We start from the raw sequence: 16,417 nt of genomic DNA, 5'->3' as shown, positions 1-16,417 counted from the left end.
GGGCCATTGGGTTGCAAAGAGTCGGACACGACTGAGCGACTAACACTTTGATCAGTTAAATAGAAAGTTATCAAACATAATCAAATAATTTACCACAAGGGCTGATACAAGATTAAGCTGTTACAGTGAACTGCATTTCTGTAGACTTGACACGAAAAGCAGGAAAATGCGATTCCAAAGATGACGATCCGTTCACACAGTCAGAAGCATCCCGTGCCTGAGAGTGACCTACTAAAGGGCACTCAGGTAAGACACAGGAGAGGCTTCAAACCGCTGCTGAGACAGTAAATCAGAGCTAAGCAAGCGAAGAGGAATCATGTGTTTCTAGAGGAGACCACATAGGATGATAAGCTGTGAGTTCTCCCCAGACTGAGGTACAGATTCAGAGCCATTCTAGTCAAAATGCCAACAGAGCTTTTCTTGGAACTTGACACTAAATCCAAGCCTTCTGTGGAAGAAGAAAGACTTCAGAACAGCCAGGATGCTTCTGAAAGGAACAGGGAGTGAGCCCTTTCCCTGTGAGACACTGGGCTCCTTGTGGAGCTGGGATTGCTAAGAAATGCAGGGTGCAGACCCCCCTGGACTAGAGCAGAGGTCTGGGAAGTAGACCCACTTTTGTCTGGACTGGGGTGTGTGTGGCTTCGCTGGAGTTATGCCCAAGGCGAGCCAACAAACAGCTGGAAAGACCCTTTTCTACACAGAAAAGGATGAACTTGGATCCTTGCCTCACATTACATTAAAAAAATGCACTTCGGGTGGATTAAATGTGAACAACAAAACCTTTAAAACTCTTGGTAGAAAATGCCAAGTATCTGTTGGACCTTGAGATTGGGAAGGTTTCTTAAGGCAAAAAACAAAACAAAACAAAACAAACCACTAACAGTGAGAGAAAACACTGTCACCTACAAACTGGCCCCTGCAGTCCACCTCTACAAGGATTAAACCAGGCGCTGCTGCAGCTGCTGACCCTCAACACTCCTGAAAGGAGCTCGGGGTGGAGAGCAGGAGTGGGGCCCTCTGCTCCAGGGAAGGTGGCGGGACAGGTCTTCCGACAGATGCCGTCGGGACCCAACTGTATGGGCCCAGTGTCTGCATCTCATTTCCAGAAAAGCACTGGAACCCTTCATGGTGGCGTCTGCTCCCTGTGACTAGCAGACCCTCCTCAAGGATGCGTGCATGGGCTTCCCTGGTGGCTCAGCGGTGAAGAACCTGCCCGCTGATGCAGGAGACACAAATTCAATCCCTGGTTCAAGAGCGCGCAGGCAGTAGAGCAACGAACCCCGTGAGCCACGACTACGGGGCCTGTGCACTGGAGCCTGGGGGCTGCAACTGCTGAGCCCACCGTCCTAGAGCTCACGCTCCGCAGCAAGAGAAGACCCAGCAGTGAGGAGCCCGCAGACCGCCACAAGACAGCAGCTCCTGCCACAACTAGTGAAAGGCCTGCAGAGCCGACGAGCACGTGAATAAATAACAACATCTAAGAAATGAAAAAGAAGGAACAGGAGCTTGGCCGCACACAGGTGGCGCAGCGGTGAAGGATCCGCCTGCCAATGCGGGAAACGCACGAGACACGGGTTCCATCCCTGGGTTGGGAAGATCCCTCGGAGGAGGAGGTGACTACCGGCTCCGGTATGCCTGCCTGGAGAGTCCCACGGACAGAGGAGCCTGGGGGCCCCTGGTCCATGGGGTCACAGAGTTGGACACGACTGAACAATTGAGCGCCCACTCACGCCACTTCCCCTTCACCAAATCGCGCATATGCTGGCCTCCCCGCCCTCCGGAGCAGTTTCTCAGACGTGTCTCAAACGCTGTCTCCTGGGCTGCCGTCTCATTTTGCCCCAAATAAAACTTAACCTGCAGCTCTCACATCGAGCATTTTTTTAACGTCAACAACACCAATAACTTGACTGTTTTATAAATGACAGGGCTCCCTCAGTGGTACAGTGGCTAAGAATCCACCTGCCAACGTAGGGGACGTGGGTTTGACCCCTGGGCTGGGGAGACTCTGTGTGCCGGAGAGCAACTAAGCCCATGCACCGCCACTACTGAGCTCGAGCTGAGCCTGCGCTCTCCCGGGCCGCGAGCCACAGCGACTGCACTCCCCCAGGCCTGCACGCCGCAGCTACTGAGCCTGCACTCCCGGGGCCCGCCAGCTGTGGCGACTGAGCCCGCGCCGGGAGCCTGTGAGCAGCGATGAGAGAAGGCGCTGCAGCGAGAAGCCTGCACACCTAGAGGAAGCCCACACAAAGTGACGAAGACTTGCGCAATGAATTAATCAATCTAGAAAAGCTTCTAAACAGGAAAGACTGATAAACTTTTTTTGTCATCAGAGGATGCCTTCAGGCAGCTTTTCTCAAAGCATGGTTCCAGAGGCCACAGAGCTTCACAGCGGAAGGCGGCGGGGGCTCCCTGGGCCGTGGGCTGGGCGCGGGCATGGCAGACTGACCGCAGACGCCGCGGTGAGAGCCGGGCCTCCGCCACGCTTTCGGGAGGTTTACAAACACGGAAAACAACGCCACTGCCCTCACTGTTTTTGTGGGGGAGAACACTGTCACTTTTCATGAACATTCGTCGTACGTGTTGGCAGGGAATGGGTTTATGATCGTGGTTATTAAATGAGTTAGCAGGTGGGCTTTTTCTGCATTTCTCCATTTTATCTGTAACACAGTGAGTCCCGGCAGGTGTGACTCACACAAAGCTCTTTGGATACTTGATTTCTAGGAGTATAAGGGTTCCAAGAACCAGAGTTTGAGAACTGCTGCCTCAAGGAAGTGAGACGTCACATTCCACAGTGAACACGACATCTGCAATCCGGACAAAACGGAGGAAAATACGGGAAGAAAAGCGGAACAACTGGAGAGAGATGGGCCTGTCAGGCCCCGCCCCACCCACAGGACCATCGTCCGGGGCCACCCCGCGGAGGCAGGCCTGTGGAGGTGCTGGTCTCTCCAAGCGGGGGGAGCGTGCCCCTGGGCCCTCCCGGCTCTGCAGTGACCGGGCTGGCAGCTCGTGCTGGACACTCCGAGGCCGCGCAGAGCAGCACGGACCCCAGCAGTCCTGCCCCCCCCGCCCCCGCCCCACGAAGGATGTGATGCCCAGTGCAGGAAAGGACGTTCCAGGGGCTGAGAGGCAGCGAGAGGCTCTTTTCAGGAAGCTGAACTGGCACAGCTGGGCCCTCCCCTCTCTAGGTCTCTGCCCAAGGGGTCCCTTGCTGGGGCAGGGCCTGGCGGCCTCGGTGACCTTGGCCCGAGTGTCCTTGGCATGGCCGCGGCTCACACTCGTGGGGGATTCTCTGGGCCACAAGCCTCCCACAAGCGGCCTCGTCAGTCTTCAGAGGAGCTGTGACCCCCGCCAGCCACCACTGGTAATTTTAGGCGCTTTTAACATCTTCAATGCAGTCACTTCATACTCAGACAGCACGCCAGGCGCGTGGTGAGGAGCCGGCGGCCAGACGTGTGCTGTCACCAGAGCCCAGCAGCAGGGGGAGTGCCCCACGCAGCCCCTCGGGGGACCCCAGCGCTCGCGGAGGGGGCCAGGTGCTGGCCTCCTTGCTGCCACTTACCTCAAAGGTGTTCCCCGTCACGTCAAACTCTGGGGGCACAAAAGCTCCCTCAGGGTCATCTGGGGAGGGAAGAGAAGATGCCGTTCACATGGTGACCCCCAACACACGTCAGGTGAGACAGGCCGCCAGGCTCTTCCCAGATGGGGGCTACGTGCACCTGGGGCCCAGCCAGGACCACCCACCAGTGGGGCCCAGCCCCCGGCCTCCCCCCACCCAGGCCCAGGCAGGTTGCCGTGGAAACTCGGCTCCAGACCACGGCGCCCGGGCCGGGCCGCATCCTCGCGGGCCCCTCTGTGCTCCCGTCACTGCACGAGCCTCACCGCTGAGCTGCTCCATGAAGCACACGTTCCCGCTGGTGTTGAAGGCCAGCGTGTCGGGCGTGATGCACAGGGTCTGGAAGATGGCCGAGTGGGCGACGCTGCGCATTGCCAGGCTGCACTCCAGGCACACGGCCCAGGCCTCCTGCTCATTCAGGCCGCTGTCCCGCAGGGAGAGGATGTCGGCCAGGGACACGTTCTCCTGCCGAGACAGCCTGGGCTGAGCCCTGGGCGCCTGTGGAGGGCAGGGGGCCTGGGGACGAGACCCTGCAGCCGCCCTCACATCTGGATCTGACTCAGCTGTGGTCCTGCACCCACTTGTGTGCACACAAGACACTAACACAGTCGCGCGTGTGCACGCACACCCACCTGCTATCCCCATACACGCACACAACTCTCACACATTAGCTGTCAGAGGCACAGGCACGCAGAGCCCGCGCGTCCACACAAGGCACGCCTGCACGAGCACATTCACCACAGGCGCACACGCCGGACACCCTGTGCCTCGCCGCCCTTTCCCAGGCCGTGTTTGATGCGCTGGTCAGCCCCGGTGTCTGTGTGTTCACACACCACCCACCTAAAGAAGGGACGGGACACAGAGGGAGCCAGACCGGGAGCTGAGCGGGGAGCATCCGGGCAGTGGTCAGGAAAGGGCCTGGACATCCAGCCTCAGAGTGGGAGTGGAGAGTCGGGTGAGCGGGGCTGGAGAGTAGGGGCCAGGGGGGTGAGCGGGGTTGGAGAGTAGGGGTCAGGGGGGTGAGCAGGGTTGGAGAGTAGGGGTGAGGGGGGTGAGCAGAGCTGGAGAGTAGGGGTGAGGGGGGTGAGCGGGGTTGGAGAGTAGGGGTGAGGGGGGTGAGCAGGGCTGGAGAGTAGGGGTGAGCAGGGTGGTACAGAAGAGAGGGCCCCAGCTTCCTGTCCCTACCAAGCTTCTGCCTGCAGCCTCCACTGGCCCCCCGCCCCGCCCCGGCAGCATGCAGGGGGTTCTCAGGTGTAGCCGAGCCCAGGTCCTGAAAGGAGCCTCCGCCTGTAAACTTCTACCCTTCCCCGTTCGGGTCCCCAGAGCCACGGCTGAGGAGGTGGAGAGCTTGCAGGGGCGCAGCAGGCTGGGAGGCGGTGTGTGCACGTGGTGCTGGGGGATGGAGGCGGATGGGGCAGGTCTGCTTGGGTGCCTTGGTTTCCCCCACAGTCCACGGCCTTCTCAGCTCAGGGAGGGCCTCGGTGCCACCCTCCTGGGCCTGCCCTGCTCTCTCTGTTGGGCATGGCGTTAGGATGCGTGAGGATAGGGCAACCCAGGGCTCGCGGCTCCTAGAGCCAGTGGGGGGTGGGCCCGCGCCAAGCTCCGGCAGTGTGCGGACACCGCGGAGGGTGGATGGGCGTCTTAAAAGGAGAACCCTGAGCAAAGAGCAGAGTGTGTGGTCAGGCCGGGCCAGGAGACAGTGACCCCGCACCTGCCGGCTGCGTCTGGTTCTCCCGTAAGAGGTCGTCCACATTCGCCTCGTGCAGGGCCTGTCTGTCCCCCAGGACCCTGAGGACTCAGAGCCTGAGGCGCCCGGGGGCGCCGTGGGGCCTGCTTAGAGAGGTGCCGGGCACCAAGTGTGCACGGACACATGCCCACACACCAAGAGGCCCATGCACACGCACCCAGACACGCACAGACGAGCCCGAGGACCCCGTGGGCCTGGCGGTAAGGAGAACGCGTCTGAGCCGGCGCCGCTGCAGGGGCCTCGCGGACTCTCCCCGGCTGTGGCCACGCGAGCACCAGGCCCACCTGCTTACACAGACAGGCCTGCTGCCAGGACGAGGCGCCCAGGGCAGGCCCACGGCTTCTGGCCTGGGGCCAGGCCTCTGCTGCCCTGCCCAGTGGGCGATGCTCTGGTCGGCGGAGACCCTCAGGGAAGCCAGAGCCCTGCACCCGTGGTCGGGGGAGCCTCTGCGGGGCCTCTGTGTGGCTCCGCGGGGCGAGGCCCACAGGCCCCTGGTCAGTGCTTCCGTGCAGCGGAGCCCGCCCCACCAGGCGGGATGGTCTCAGACCCCCCGAAACCCCACTGCTGCAGCGGGAGGCGGGATTCAGCTGAAGCAGGTTCCAGCACACCCAGGGAAGGTCCTGCCACATGACGACGGGCCCTGGGCCCACAGGCACCTCCCTCTGGGACCTGCCCCTCTGGTCCTCCCTGCTCGGGCCCAGGCAAGAGGAGGGACCCTTCCTTGCCTGGATCCGGGGCTCAGGGAGGCCAGGCAGGTGCCAGGCAGACTTGGCCAGTGGGCCCAGACAAGGCCCGAGGGGCGGGCCACAGGCTGGCTGTGCAGGGCCTTCAGGCCACCAGCCCCACCTAAACTCCTGCCCACTAGGCCGGAGCTGGGGCTCTTCCCTGAGGGGCAGCTCGGGACCCCAGGGACCCTGAGCCTTGTTCCAAGCAGGCCCCCGTCCACACCCGAGGCGACAGGGCTTGGAGGCTGGCAGGGGCTTCGTGGTGGAGGCAGACGTTTGCGGGTGGTGGGGGTGGGGGGCAGTGACATGTTGGGAACAGACACGCTGGGGAGGCTCCGGCAGACGGCTGTGTTCCCTCCGTCTCCAGGCGCCTGAGACCCACCAGGGCTGTGGCAGGCGGGGGCACTGCCGTCCTGCCACTGCCCACATGGCTGGACCCAGACACCTCGGCCAGCGGTCACTCGTTCCAAGTCCTGGGTATAGACCCAGCCTTCTGGGCAGGTCCAGAAGGCTCTCCAGAACTCAGCCGGGGCCCGTGCCCCACCCCTCAGCAATGCCCAGCAGGACGCTGCCCGGTGGGCCATGGGCTGCATCTGCGGGTGGGCCTCGCAGGGCAGCTAGAGCGGGCCCCTGGCACTCTTATGGGCAGAGGCTCAGTGTCTGACCTGGCTGGGAGGAGAGCAGGGGGAGTGGGGGACGCAGCCGTCCCGGGCAGCCCTCTGCTGTCACGCTGGGTCCCAGACGGGGGTCTCCTGCCACCGGCTGGGCACAGTGAGGTGCTGGCCAGCAGGAGCGTCTGTCCCTCTGGGGCGAGCTGTGGGCCAGGCTGCCTGGGCCACGGGACCCCTCCACGGGCCATTCTGCACGTTTCAAATGCTGCCTCTGCCTGCAGACTCCCTGGCCCAGCCCAGCTCCCAGCCCACAGACACTGGGGAGACAGATGTCCCGCTGGTATTCGGGGGCAGTAAGAACACTCCCTCAGGGGAGCCTCGGGACCGGGAGACCCTGCCCCCCGAAGGCCCCTGAACACCAGGGCCACTTGCCGCCTGGTGGCTGACGTCTGCCCCTCCCGGACGGCTCTGCCTCTCTGCTCTGGCCTTTGCGGGTGCCGGAGTGAGGATGCTGCTTGCTGGTGGCCAGGGGCCGGGGGGCCAGGACCCTGCTGGGCGGTGCCGGCCTTGAGTTCTCATGCCCATCTGTCGCCCATGTGTCCCCAAGGCAGGTGCCCAGAGTGAAGTTGCTGGAACAGGGGGAGGGGCACCCACACCCCACTACCGGACCCCTAACTGTTTTCCAAGGAGGTCGGTCTGCTCCACGGCCCCCACCCCGCAGGGCGGGCAGCCTGGTTCTCGCCAACCTGGCGCTGGCGGGAGGGTAGTCATGGCCCTCTATCTTGTGTTCCCTGAGTGTAATGAAGTCGAACGTTTTCTCACATCCAGCAATTTGAATTTTGTCCGCGGTCACAGTGAGGAAGGGACTGTCCATAGGCTCCTGCTGGAGTCTCTGGCTCACGGGACTCAGTGATACAGTGAGCTGTGTAAGCTCCGAACACCCGCGTCTCCTGCGCTGGGTACCGTCCCTGCCGGAAGCTGCTCCGTCCCCGCCCGTGGCCCCCCCGGGGGCTCCCGCAGCCCAGCCCTCCGTCCTCTCGCATGGGACAGCCTTGGGGAATCAACCTGACGGCAAAGTGCTGTCGCGGGCGGGCCCACGTCCCTGGCGGGGACCTAAAGCCTTTAATGCTGACCACACCCACCGTGCGCAAGCACCAGAATCTGAGCAGGGGCAGGACCTCGGCTGGAGCCCCAGGGACAGGCCTCCGGGTTCAGAACACACCCAGGGCAGTGCCTCGAATCAGGAGAGGCTGCGGCGAGAGGGGCTGGTTGTCCGGATTTCCTTGCTGGACAGACCACCACCGCAGCCTCCCACGACACCTGGAGGTCACGGCCATGGACGGCAGGGGCCCCAGCCCCACGCACTGGGCTCAGCGGGGGCTACTCCATCCCCAGGGCGCTGCGACGGCTACCAGAGAGCATCAGGGCTCCACAGAGGGACAGACTGCAGGCTCAGGGTGGAGGCTTTGGGTCCAAACCCTGCTCTGCCTGCCCGTTTACTGGGCAGCCATCACAGCTCAGTGTCTCGGGCACCGAGGAGGCCCTGGGGGCGTGGGGCAGTCGGTGCAGAGAGGCCGTGTGGAGAACCACGTTCTGCGTCTGCCTCGGAGGGTGGTTTGGGGGACGTGAGGTTTCCAGCAGACGCTTTAGGAACCTGCCCTCCAGCAGCATCGGCAGGCTGTGCGCCGGGAGCACCCTTCACTCCGCCATAAAGCCGAGGAGACACCCACAGAGTTATTTATTCCCTTGTGGTTCCGTCGGCTGCCCTCCCTCTCACCAAATCCAGGCCACGGCGGGTGGGGATGGGGTGGGGAGGCAGCACCCCCCACCCTCCCCCTCGGGCACTGCCCCCTCCACAGACTCTGAAGGCCTGTTTCTAGGGCATGAGCCCCTCGGTCCTTAGAACCAGCTCGGCTAAGGATGCGAGCAGGGGCCAGCTGGGGGCAAGGGCCCCAGGGCCCGCAGCGCCGGTTTCTGTGACCCTCCAGTTCAGGAGGGCAGGTGGGTCTGTCTTGTAGACCCCACAGACGGGCATGTGCTGGGACGGGGGCTCTGCAACGACCCCAAAGCCCGGGGAGCAGCTGAGCCGTCCAGCGGCCACCTCTGCTGTGGCAGGGACTGGCCTGTTCAAGAGCCATGGGGTCTCCATTCGACCCCGACCTACAGAGCTACCTGACGAACCCAGGGGCAGCTTCTCCGACGGGGTTGCAGGCAAACTGGCTCTCGAGGTGCTTGGCCCGGTTATCGGCCAGAAGCCCCACGGGACAGAGCCTCCCCCCCTGGCGACCCCAGACAGGGGCTCAGGACTTGGGCTCCTGACTGAAGGCCCCGAGTCGGTCATCAGTCACAGGGCCCCCAGCCCCCACACCACCAGCTCCTGGAACAGGCCTGACTGGGCTCTCTGCCGGGAGAGAGCCAACTAGGACCGCGGCGGCCAGGGGGGTCACCGGGCTGGGCCTGGGGCCAAAGCGCCTGCGCTCATCCCCCCAACATCTGTAACCCCGGGCCTCCCCTGCAGGACGCCCACATCCGCACCGACGGCCCACAGCTGCTGTCCTGTGGGGAGGGGACGGTGAGGACAGCTGCAGGGTCCCCTGCAGCCGAAACCTGGCCCGCGGGGACAGGGGCCTGGGGGTCTCTCTGCGAACCCCTCGGAGGGGGCGGTGGGAGTCCCGCCGTGGGGCGGGGGCTCACCTCGTCTTCTGGCAGAGTGGGGAGCGGCTCGAAGTCGTAGAAGTCCAGGTCCTTGCCGTCCTCCTCATAAAACGCCGCCGCGCCCCGGTCCATGGTCTGCGTCCTTGGGCGCGCCGCCGCCGGAGCCGCCGCGTCCTCGCCGCCCGAGGTCCGCGCGGCCGGCGCCCCTCCCAGCCTGGCCTCGCCGCCCGCGGCCCCGGCTCCCCGGCCGCCGGCTCTGCTCCGGGGCTGGCTCCGCGCTCCCGGCCGGCTCCCCGCGCCGGGCTGGTTGTGCGCTCCGGGCCGGCTCTGCTCCGGGACTGGCCCTGCGCTCCGGGCCGGCTCCGCGCTCCCGGCCGGCTCCGCGCTCCGGGGCCGGCTCCGCGCTCCCGGCCGGCTCCGCGCTCCGGGGCCGGCTCCGCGCTCCCGGCCGGCTCCGCGCTCCGGGGCCGGCTCCGCGCTCCGGGCCGGCTACGCGCGCCGGGCCGCCATGGCAACGCGCCCGCGCCCCCCCGCGTCCCCCGCGCCCCCGCCCCGCCGCCCCCGGCGCCCCGCCCGCGCGCTGCCGCAGTGCCTCCCGAGCAGGGCGGGGGTGGGGACACCTGGGCGCCGGGCTAGGGCACTCGGAGGACCGCACTCACTTTGGCGGGCAGCTGGGGGCGCCTGGAGCCTCTAGGGGCCTTCCGGGGATTTTGTCCTTCGGGGATGGTGGCCGTTTCCGAGGGCTGCGCTGGGGGCGCTGGAGGTCCGTGCGCGGCGGGCGCCGTTCGGGGGCGGGGCGGGTGTTCCTGAGCGGTGCGTCGCAGGCTGCTGCGGGGTCTGCGCCCACCTGGGCACACGGAGCGGGGGCCGTGGTCCACCGCAAGGAGGCTGGCAAGCGGGTATCCCACCTTCCGCCCGTACCCCGCTCCCGCCCCCACCGGCCGAGGGCGGGGCTGCCGCAGTCCCCGCAGGGGGTGGTTTGGCGGCTGCAGAGGCTCCCGGGGTGGGTGGGGGGAGCCCGGGGAGAGGGGCGCCGGGGAGGGGGGACGGCCGGAGCGCGGGTCGGGTGGAGACCAGGCGGGGACCCGTGTAAGCAGCTGCACTCTGGCCGGCGGCTTCTTCAGTTAGTCTGGTGGGTGACAGGTAGGACCAGCACTTAGAGCTCCATCCCAACCTTGCCCGCAGGCTGTGGAAAGGAAACCAGACCCTCAGTCTGGTGGCTTCGGGGCTGACCCTTCACCGCCCCCGTAGGCTCTGTTAGCCAGTTTCCTCGGCACCAGGGCCAGCCTTTCCCCAAGCTGGGAGCTGTGGCTGGGCAAAGAGCAGGACACCGCGACCCCAGCCCGGCAAAGATCCAGGGCGCTCCTCTTCCTGGGTAGTGAAGATCCAGGCCCCCACCACTGCCCACCGCCTGCAGAGATTCAGACTGCACAGCACCCCCCTTTCCCACAGGAGGGGGCATGGTGGTCTCCCCAGCCTGTGAGGGCATGGCTGGTTCCCTCCCCCCAGGGGGAGCGGTGGACCAGAGCTCCCACAGGAGAGTGGGCACTGCGGCCAGGCTGCCAGCTACACCCTGACAGCCTGGCCGGGCACACAGCAGTCACTCTGCACACACTGCTGCGTGGGGAAGTGGACTTGTGGCAAGCCCTGCGGAGCCCCAGGATGCGGGGGACAGATTCCATCCCGGCTCAGGGCTTAGGGCCTCTGGGCCCGTGATGTGACCCCAGGGGGGCAGTCAGGTCAGAGGAGAGACCGGGGATAGTGAGGCCTCAGGCTGGTGGCCGGGGCTCCGGGCAGCCTCACCTGTGCAGTGTACCCCCGGCACCTGAAGCAGAAAGGGCTCCGGCTGTCTGGGTGCTGAGAGCTGGGCTCTCAGACTTGGTGTGTCTGGGCTATGGGTGGGCACTGCCTGGTGTCTCAGAAGGACGGGCCCTGCTCCAGGGCTCCAGCTGCGGCCTGGCCCGGACCCTGTGTCTGCAGAGCTGGGCGCCCTGGCTGCAGGGTCCCCGTGCTGCGTGGCTGGGGCCTGCTGCCTCCCTGTCCCGGCTGGTGTCGAAGCGCTGCTGAAGCCCGTGGCCTTGACACCCTGGCCCACCACCCAGCCTCCGCACCCTCTGGGGGCCTCGGGCTGTGTGCCACCTGTCACCTGGTTCTTGGGTCTCCGAGCTGCCAGGCCCAGGGTCTGGGGGCAAAGATCACCCCCTAACTGAAGGAGCCGCCTCACTGTGGGTGCCTCTGGGTCTAATGGCGTCGTCTGCTTAGGGAAGAGGGGCATCCGATTCGGGTAACATGCCGAGCACCCGGGCGCAGATGCTGGCTGAGTCAGCTCTGGCTGTTGCAGCCTACAGGTGCCCAGTGGGCATCACCCATCTCCGTGGTCAGGCGGGGACCGGGGCCCTGGGCCAGTGGAGGGGCCCTGGGTCAGTGGAGGGGGCTGGGGCCCTGGGCCAGTGGGGGGGCGCCGGGGCCCTGGGCCAGTGGAGGGGGCCCGGGCCCTGGGCCAGGTGCTCCTGGCAGGGCCCACGCTGCCCTTCCCTTGTCTCCTGGAGACTTGTGGCCGCCAGGCCTCGCTGCTCGGGGCAGTGGCCGGACGCCTGTGCGGCGTGTTCCATGAGTCCCACTGTGTGTCTGCACACTTGCCGTGCTTACAGCAGGCTTTGCTCCCAGGAAGGGCCCTGTGCCCTGCCGTGGTGGGTGCTTGTCAGTGTGCTTAAGTGACTGTGACGTTGCGCTTGAGAGAGAGGGCTTCCAGATTGGGCCTCTCGGCCTCCCCAGAGCCGATGGGACGGCACAGGTGGGACAAGGACCTCCAGGCAGAGCTGGGCCCACGCAGAGTTAATGTCAGCTCCAGACAGGCACGAGCCCTCACGAGCAGACTGCAGGAGGGGCCGCTTTGCCCTGGCCGAGGCGTCTCCGGACTCGCCTGGTGAGCTAGCCCACTTCCTGGGGGCCCTTGGTGCCGCCAGAATTCTGCAGAGGCTTCCAGCTGACCCCGGCTCCAGCTGCAGCCGTCAGCTCCCCGGCTGAGGCCACGGCCTGGAGGGTCGTGCCTCCTTGTCCCTCTGACCCCCAGACTTGCTCTGGTGCACTGTCATCTCCTCCAAGACCCTCCGTTGGCCTCCAAGCAGGCCCTGGACTGAGCACCCTCCCCAGATGCCCAGCCTTTGGCCTCCCCTGGCTCCCTCCAGCTCAGTGACCAGGAGGACTGTGCTCCACGCAAGGCTTGGCCCTCGTCATGCGTGGACCCCGCCTGTTCTTCAGAGCCTGTCTCTCCTGGCTTCCGAGTGAGGTTCCTCTGAGTGCAGGGTTGGGGCTGGGAGGGGCACTGAGGGTGGGTTTTCAAAGCCTTGGCTCCTGTTTTCCCAGAAAGAATCTTGAAAAGCTGTCACGCCGCTTGTACATTTTGAAATTGACATCCATGGCTTTGAAAAAATAAATGTAAATCATTGCAAAGAATGTAATTTCTGTTGTGGTATAAATATTGGCATTTGGCAATAAAGCTGTTAGTCATTCTTGTAAATGTACCCAAGGAGCTAAAAACCAAAGTGGTTTTGATACCCGCTATCAATCAGTTAGAAAAAAAAAAGTAAAAAACCACATGAACATGTTTTTCTTCAATAATCAGGCATCTCCACCATAGCATTTTCCTCAGACTCATTACAGGCATCTAACTTCGGCCAGAATTTCATCCTACTGTGGCAAAGTTTTATGCTTGAAAATTTCTGTAGATTCTCCATAATACGTTACAACAAAATGCATGTAAGTTTTGTTAAGTTGAATACTTCTTAGATAAAAAATTTTAAAACATTTTTGTTTTCAGTGACTGTAAGACTCCTTTTACAGTATCAAAATTCTGACCACACTTCTCCCGAGAAGTGAGGACCTGGGCGGCCGACCGGCTCTGCTCGGGGGGGCCTGAGCTGGGCCGGGGCTCGGTGGCCGTCACTCCGTGCCTGTCGCTTTCCCTGTGCTTCTGGCCTCCGGGGGGCGGGTGAGGGCCTGGCCAGCGGGAGGAGGCCCCCTCCGCTGCTCTTCCCTGGGGCAGGGCTGGTCCTGATTCCAGCTCCCCCAGGACTCCAGCCCCATGGCGCCCTCCTCAGAGGTCTGCGCACCCCCGCCAGCCCCCCACGGGGAAGCCCCTCCTGCAGGTTCTGTCCACGGGGACCTGTGCCTGGCTCCTTCCAGCCCTGGTTCCCCGCACGTGGACTCTGTTGATGTTACCGGTGTGGCGGACCCCGCAGGGACCCAAACCACTTCCTTTCACTCACGGATGGCGTATGCCGTTGCAGTCACATAGCGTGCATCACGCTTCCCAGGAGACGGCGTGGCCAGGCTCGAGGGCGCGCACCTCAGGGCATACGGCCTGCGGCCGAGTGCCTTGCCTTCCCAGAGGCCATGTGCCAGTGCTGGGGGACAGGATGAGGTCTCTGTCCACAAAGTTCCCCATCTAGCTGAGCCAAGCTGGAACATTCCAGATGGGAAGCATTCGAAGACCCCAGATGCGACTTCTCACAGCTAGGGAGCTTGTGGGAGCCTGGGGTCCCCTTATGGATGGAGCCGGCAGGACGCCTGCTAGAGGTGGGCAGACTGGCAGGGAATCCTGGTCAGGAAACCGTGTCTCTAACACGCTCTTTCCTCCCCAAAGCTGTGCGTTTCTGACGCTAAATCAGCCGTCCCTTTAAACCTGACCATGGATGTCCCCTGGCCCTCTCGCTGGGGGTCTTTGCTGCCCCCGTGAACATCCAGGGGAAGTCTTGGCCCCAGAGCTCAGAGCTGGGCTGGAGTGCTGGGGGCCCACCTCGGAGCCCCTTGGTTCTTGCGTGCACACATGCCCAGCTCCAGGTGTCGGCAGCGAGCCTGCCTTCTACTGGGACACAGATGAAGGTGCCAGCGTGCTGAGGGGGAGCAGGTCCCGTACAAGAGGGAGCCACAGCCCGCGGAGGGCACGTCCTGGGGCACCGGAGAAGCGGCTGCAGGACAGCGCACGGTCACGGGCGGAGGGGTCCCCCGCGGTGAATCAGGAGGAGCAGCAGCGACCCCCTCATCCCCGCCCACCCCGAGCTGCGATGGCAGCCGCCGTCCCGCCTTGCAGAGGCGTTTCCTGCGATCTTTCCTTCAGAGTTTCACCAGTAAGCATATGTTGTTAAACACATAATTTAGTTTTGCTCATTTTTTTTTCTTTTTTGGTAATTTGTGTAAGTGGAATCACACCGCACATTTTCGTTTTTTGTCTGGATTCTCTCCCTTAGAGTTATTCTGGGAACAGGAATCTCGTTGTTACTGAATTGTGTTAAGTACATGAAACCACCGCTGACGGACGTCTGAGCCGTCCTAGGTCTGGGGTGTCAGCTGGGACACATGCTGCTTGAACTGTGCAAGCAACCTGCACGTGTTCTGGCCGGGTCAGCCATGACGCTGGTGTTCAAGTCCATGCGCGTGCCCAGCCTCCTTCTGCGGGAAAGACTCTGAGTGTGCACACGTGTGAGTCTGCGTCCAGCGGTCTGCGGTCAGCCTGGCAGAAGCGCCTGTGGGAAGTCCCCACGCTCTGACTCCGCCCCCACCCCTCCTTTTCCTCCTGAGCGTCTCAGCGTCCTGGCCCGTGAGAGTGGCTCCCGGCCGAGCCGTCCTGGTGGGGTCTGGCTGCAGTCTGCACGCCCCCAGGCCTGAGGGGCAGCGGATGTCCCAGCCCCCGACGTGGGCACCTCCCTGTAGAATCAGGCTCCCTTCTCATCTCTCATTTATATTCTGTGGTTTCCAGTGGGAGGACTGGCGTTTTTTCTACTGGATTTATCATGAATGTCGGGTGTACTCTGGTTCTGCTGTAAATTGTTATCTTTGTAAGATTCTGTTTCCTGTTTAGCGCTGGCCTACAGGGGTCAGACTGGCTCTTGCCCACGACCTTGTGTCCAGCAGAGTGCTAACCCTACCGAGTAGTTCTGATCGGAACCGACCTGGGCTTCCTGTGGCGATCACACTCCCTGGGAGTCAGCTCAGCTTCTCTGTCTCCCATCCTCACCACGCCTTCCACCTGAGGACCGTGGGACCCAGCACAGCCTCGAGCAGGCTTGGCGAGATCGTCCCCTGCGCTGAGCTCCCAAGGTGAGCGGGGGGCCTTCACTTCATCATGGTCCAGGATACTCTTGCTGTCGATTTTGATACGTCAGTGACGTTCGCTTTTACTGCTAATTTGGCAAAAGCTCTTTTTTGTTTGTTTAAAAGGGGCTTCCGAGGTGGCCCTAGTGGTGAAGAGCCCTCCTGCCAATTCAGAAGGTGTAAGAGATGCGGGTACGATTCCTGGGCCTGGGAGGTCCCTGGAGGAGGGCATGGCAACCCACTCCAGCACTCTTGCCTGGAGAATCCCACAGACAGAGGAGCCTGGAGGGCTATAGTCCATGGGGTTGCAAAGCGTCAGGCATGACTGAAGCGACTTAACAGACACACTTATTATTATTATTTTTTAAAGGAAACACTTTTCGGCTGAGTCTCCACTGCAGTGGGCGGGCTCCTCGCTGCAGCTCGGGGGCTTAGTTGTCTGGCAGCAGGTGGGATCTTAGTTCTCTCACCAGGGATTGAACCCATGTCCCCTGCATTAAAAGCCGGATTCCTGACCACTAGACCACCAGGCAAGTCCCCGCCGAATCTTTTGACATCACAAGCGGATGCTGAATTTTATCGAGTGTGTTTTCTGCGTCTGTGGCGGTGGCGGTTCGACCCTCCTTGTTCTGTCAGTGCTCATGTCTCAGTCAGACTGGCCTGTGCTCGGGAAGCGGACCCACCCGCCTCTGACACCTCCTGTCTTGCAAGTGTCCCTCATCTCTGTGGCTGATATTTTTTGTGGGGATTTTTGCATTTATTTTCACTGGCCACAGATTTGTTTTTCCCATGATGCCCTTACATCAAGGTTATGCTCACCTCATGATGCAACTGGGATGTGCTTCTTCTTTTTCTATTTTCTGGAAGGTTTTTGTAAAATTCACATGATTTCTTCCTTAAATGTTTAGTGGAATTCTCTGTGAAGCCATCCAACTGTCTGGACCTGAGGCTTTTCTTTAATGGGAAAGTT

General features: G+C 62.7%; 1 protein-coding gene across 1 annotated transcript in view; it reads right to left on the bottom strand.

Moving 5' to 3' along the window:
• Positions 1-11,629, bottom strand: part of KNDC1 (kinase non-catalytic C-lobe domain containing 1) — a 56,007-nt gene extending 44,378 nt beyond the window's left edge. Inside the window, exons 1-5 of the mRNA XM_069567435.1 lie at positions 11,158-11,629; positions 10,014-10,201; positions 9,394-9,843; positions 3,883-4,081; positions 3,563-3,621 (exon numbers count right to left, since the gene is read on the bottom strand). Of these exons, the coding sequence (XP_069423536.1) occupies positions 3,563-3,621; positions 3,883-4,081; positions 9,394-9,843; positions 10,014-10,201; positions 11,158-11,629 (1,368 nt within the window). The remainder of the gene's footprint in view (positions 1-3,562; positions 3,622-3,882; positions 4,082-9,393; positions 9,844-10,013; positions 10,202-11,157) is intronic.
• Positions 11,630-16,417: the final 4,788 nt, after the last annotated feature.

The sequence above is a fragment of the Ovis canadensis genome, chromosome 22 (genome assembly GCF_042477335.2).
Source record: "Ovis canadensis isolate MfBH-ARS-UI-01 breed Bighorn chromosome 22, ARS-UI_OviCan_v2, whole genome shotgun sequence".
In the NCBI taxonomy this organism is placed as follows: Eukaryota; Metazoa; Chordata; class Mammalia; order Artiodactyla; family Bovidae; genus Ovis; species Ovis canadensis.
Note: the sequence above shows the minus strand (reverse complement) of the source record. Positions and strands in the feature narration are given on the sequence as shown.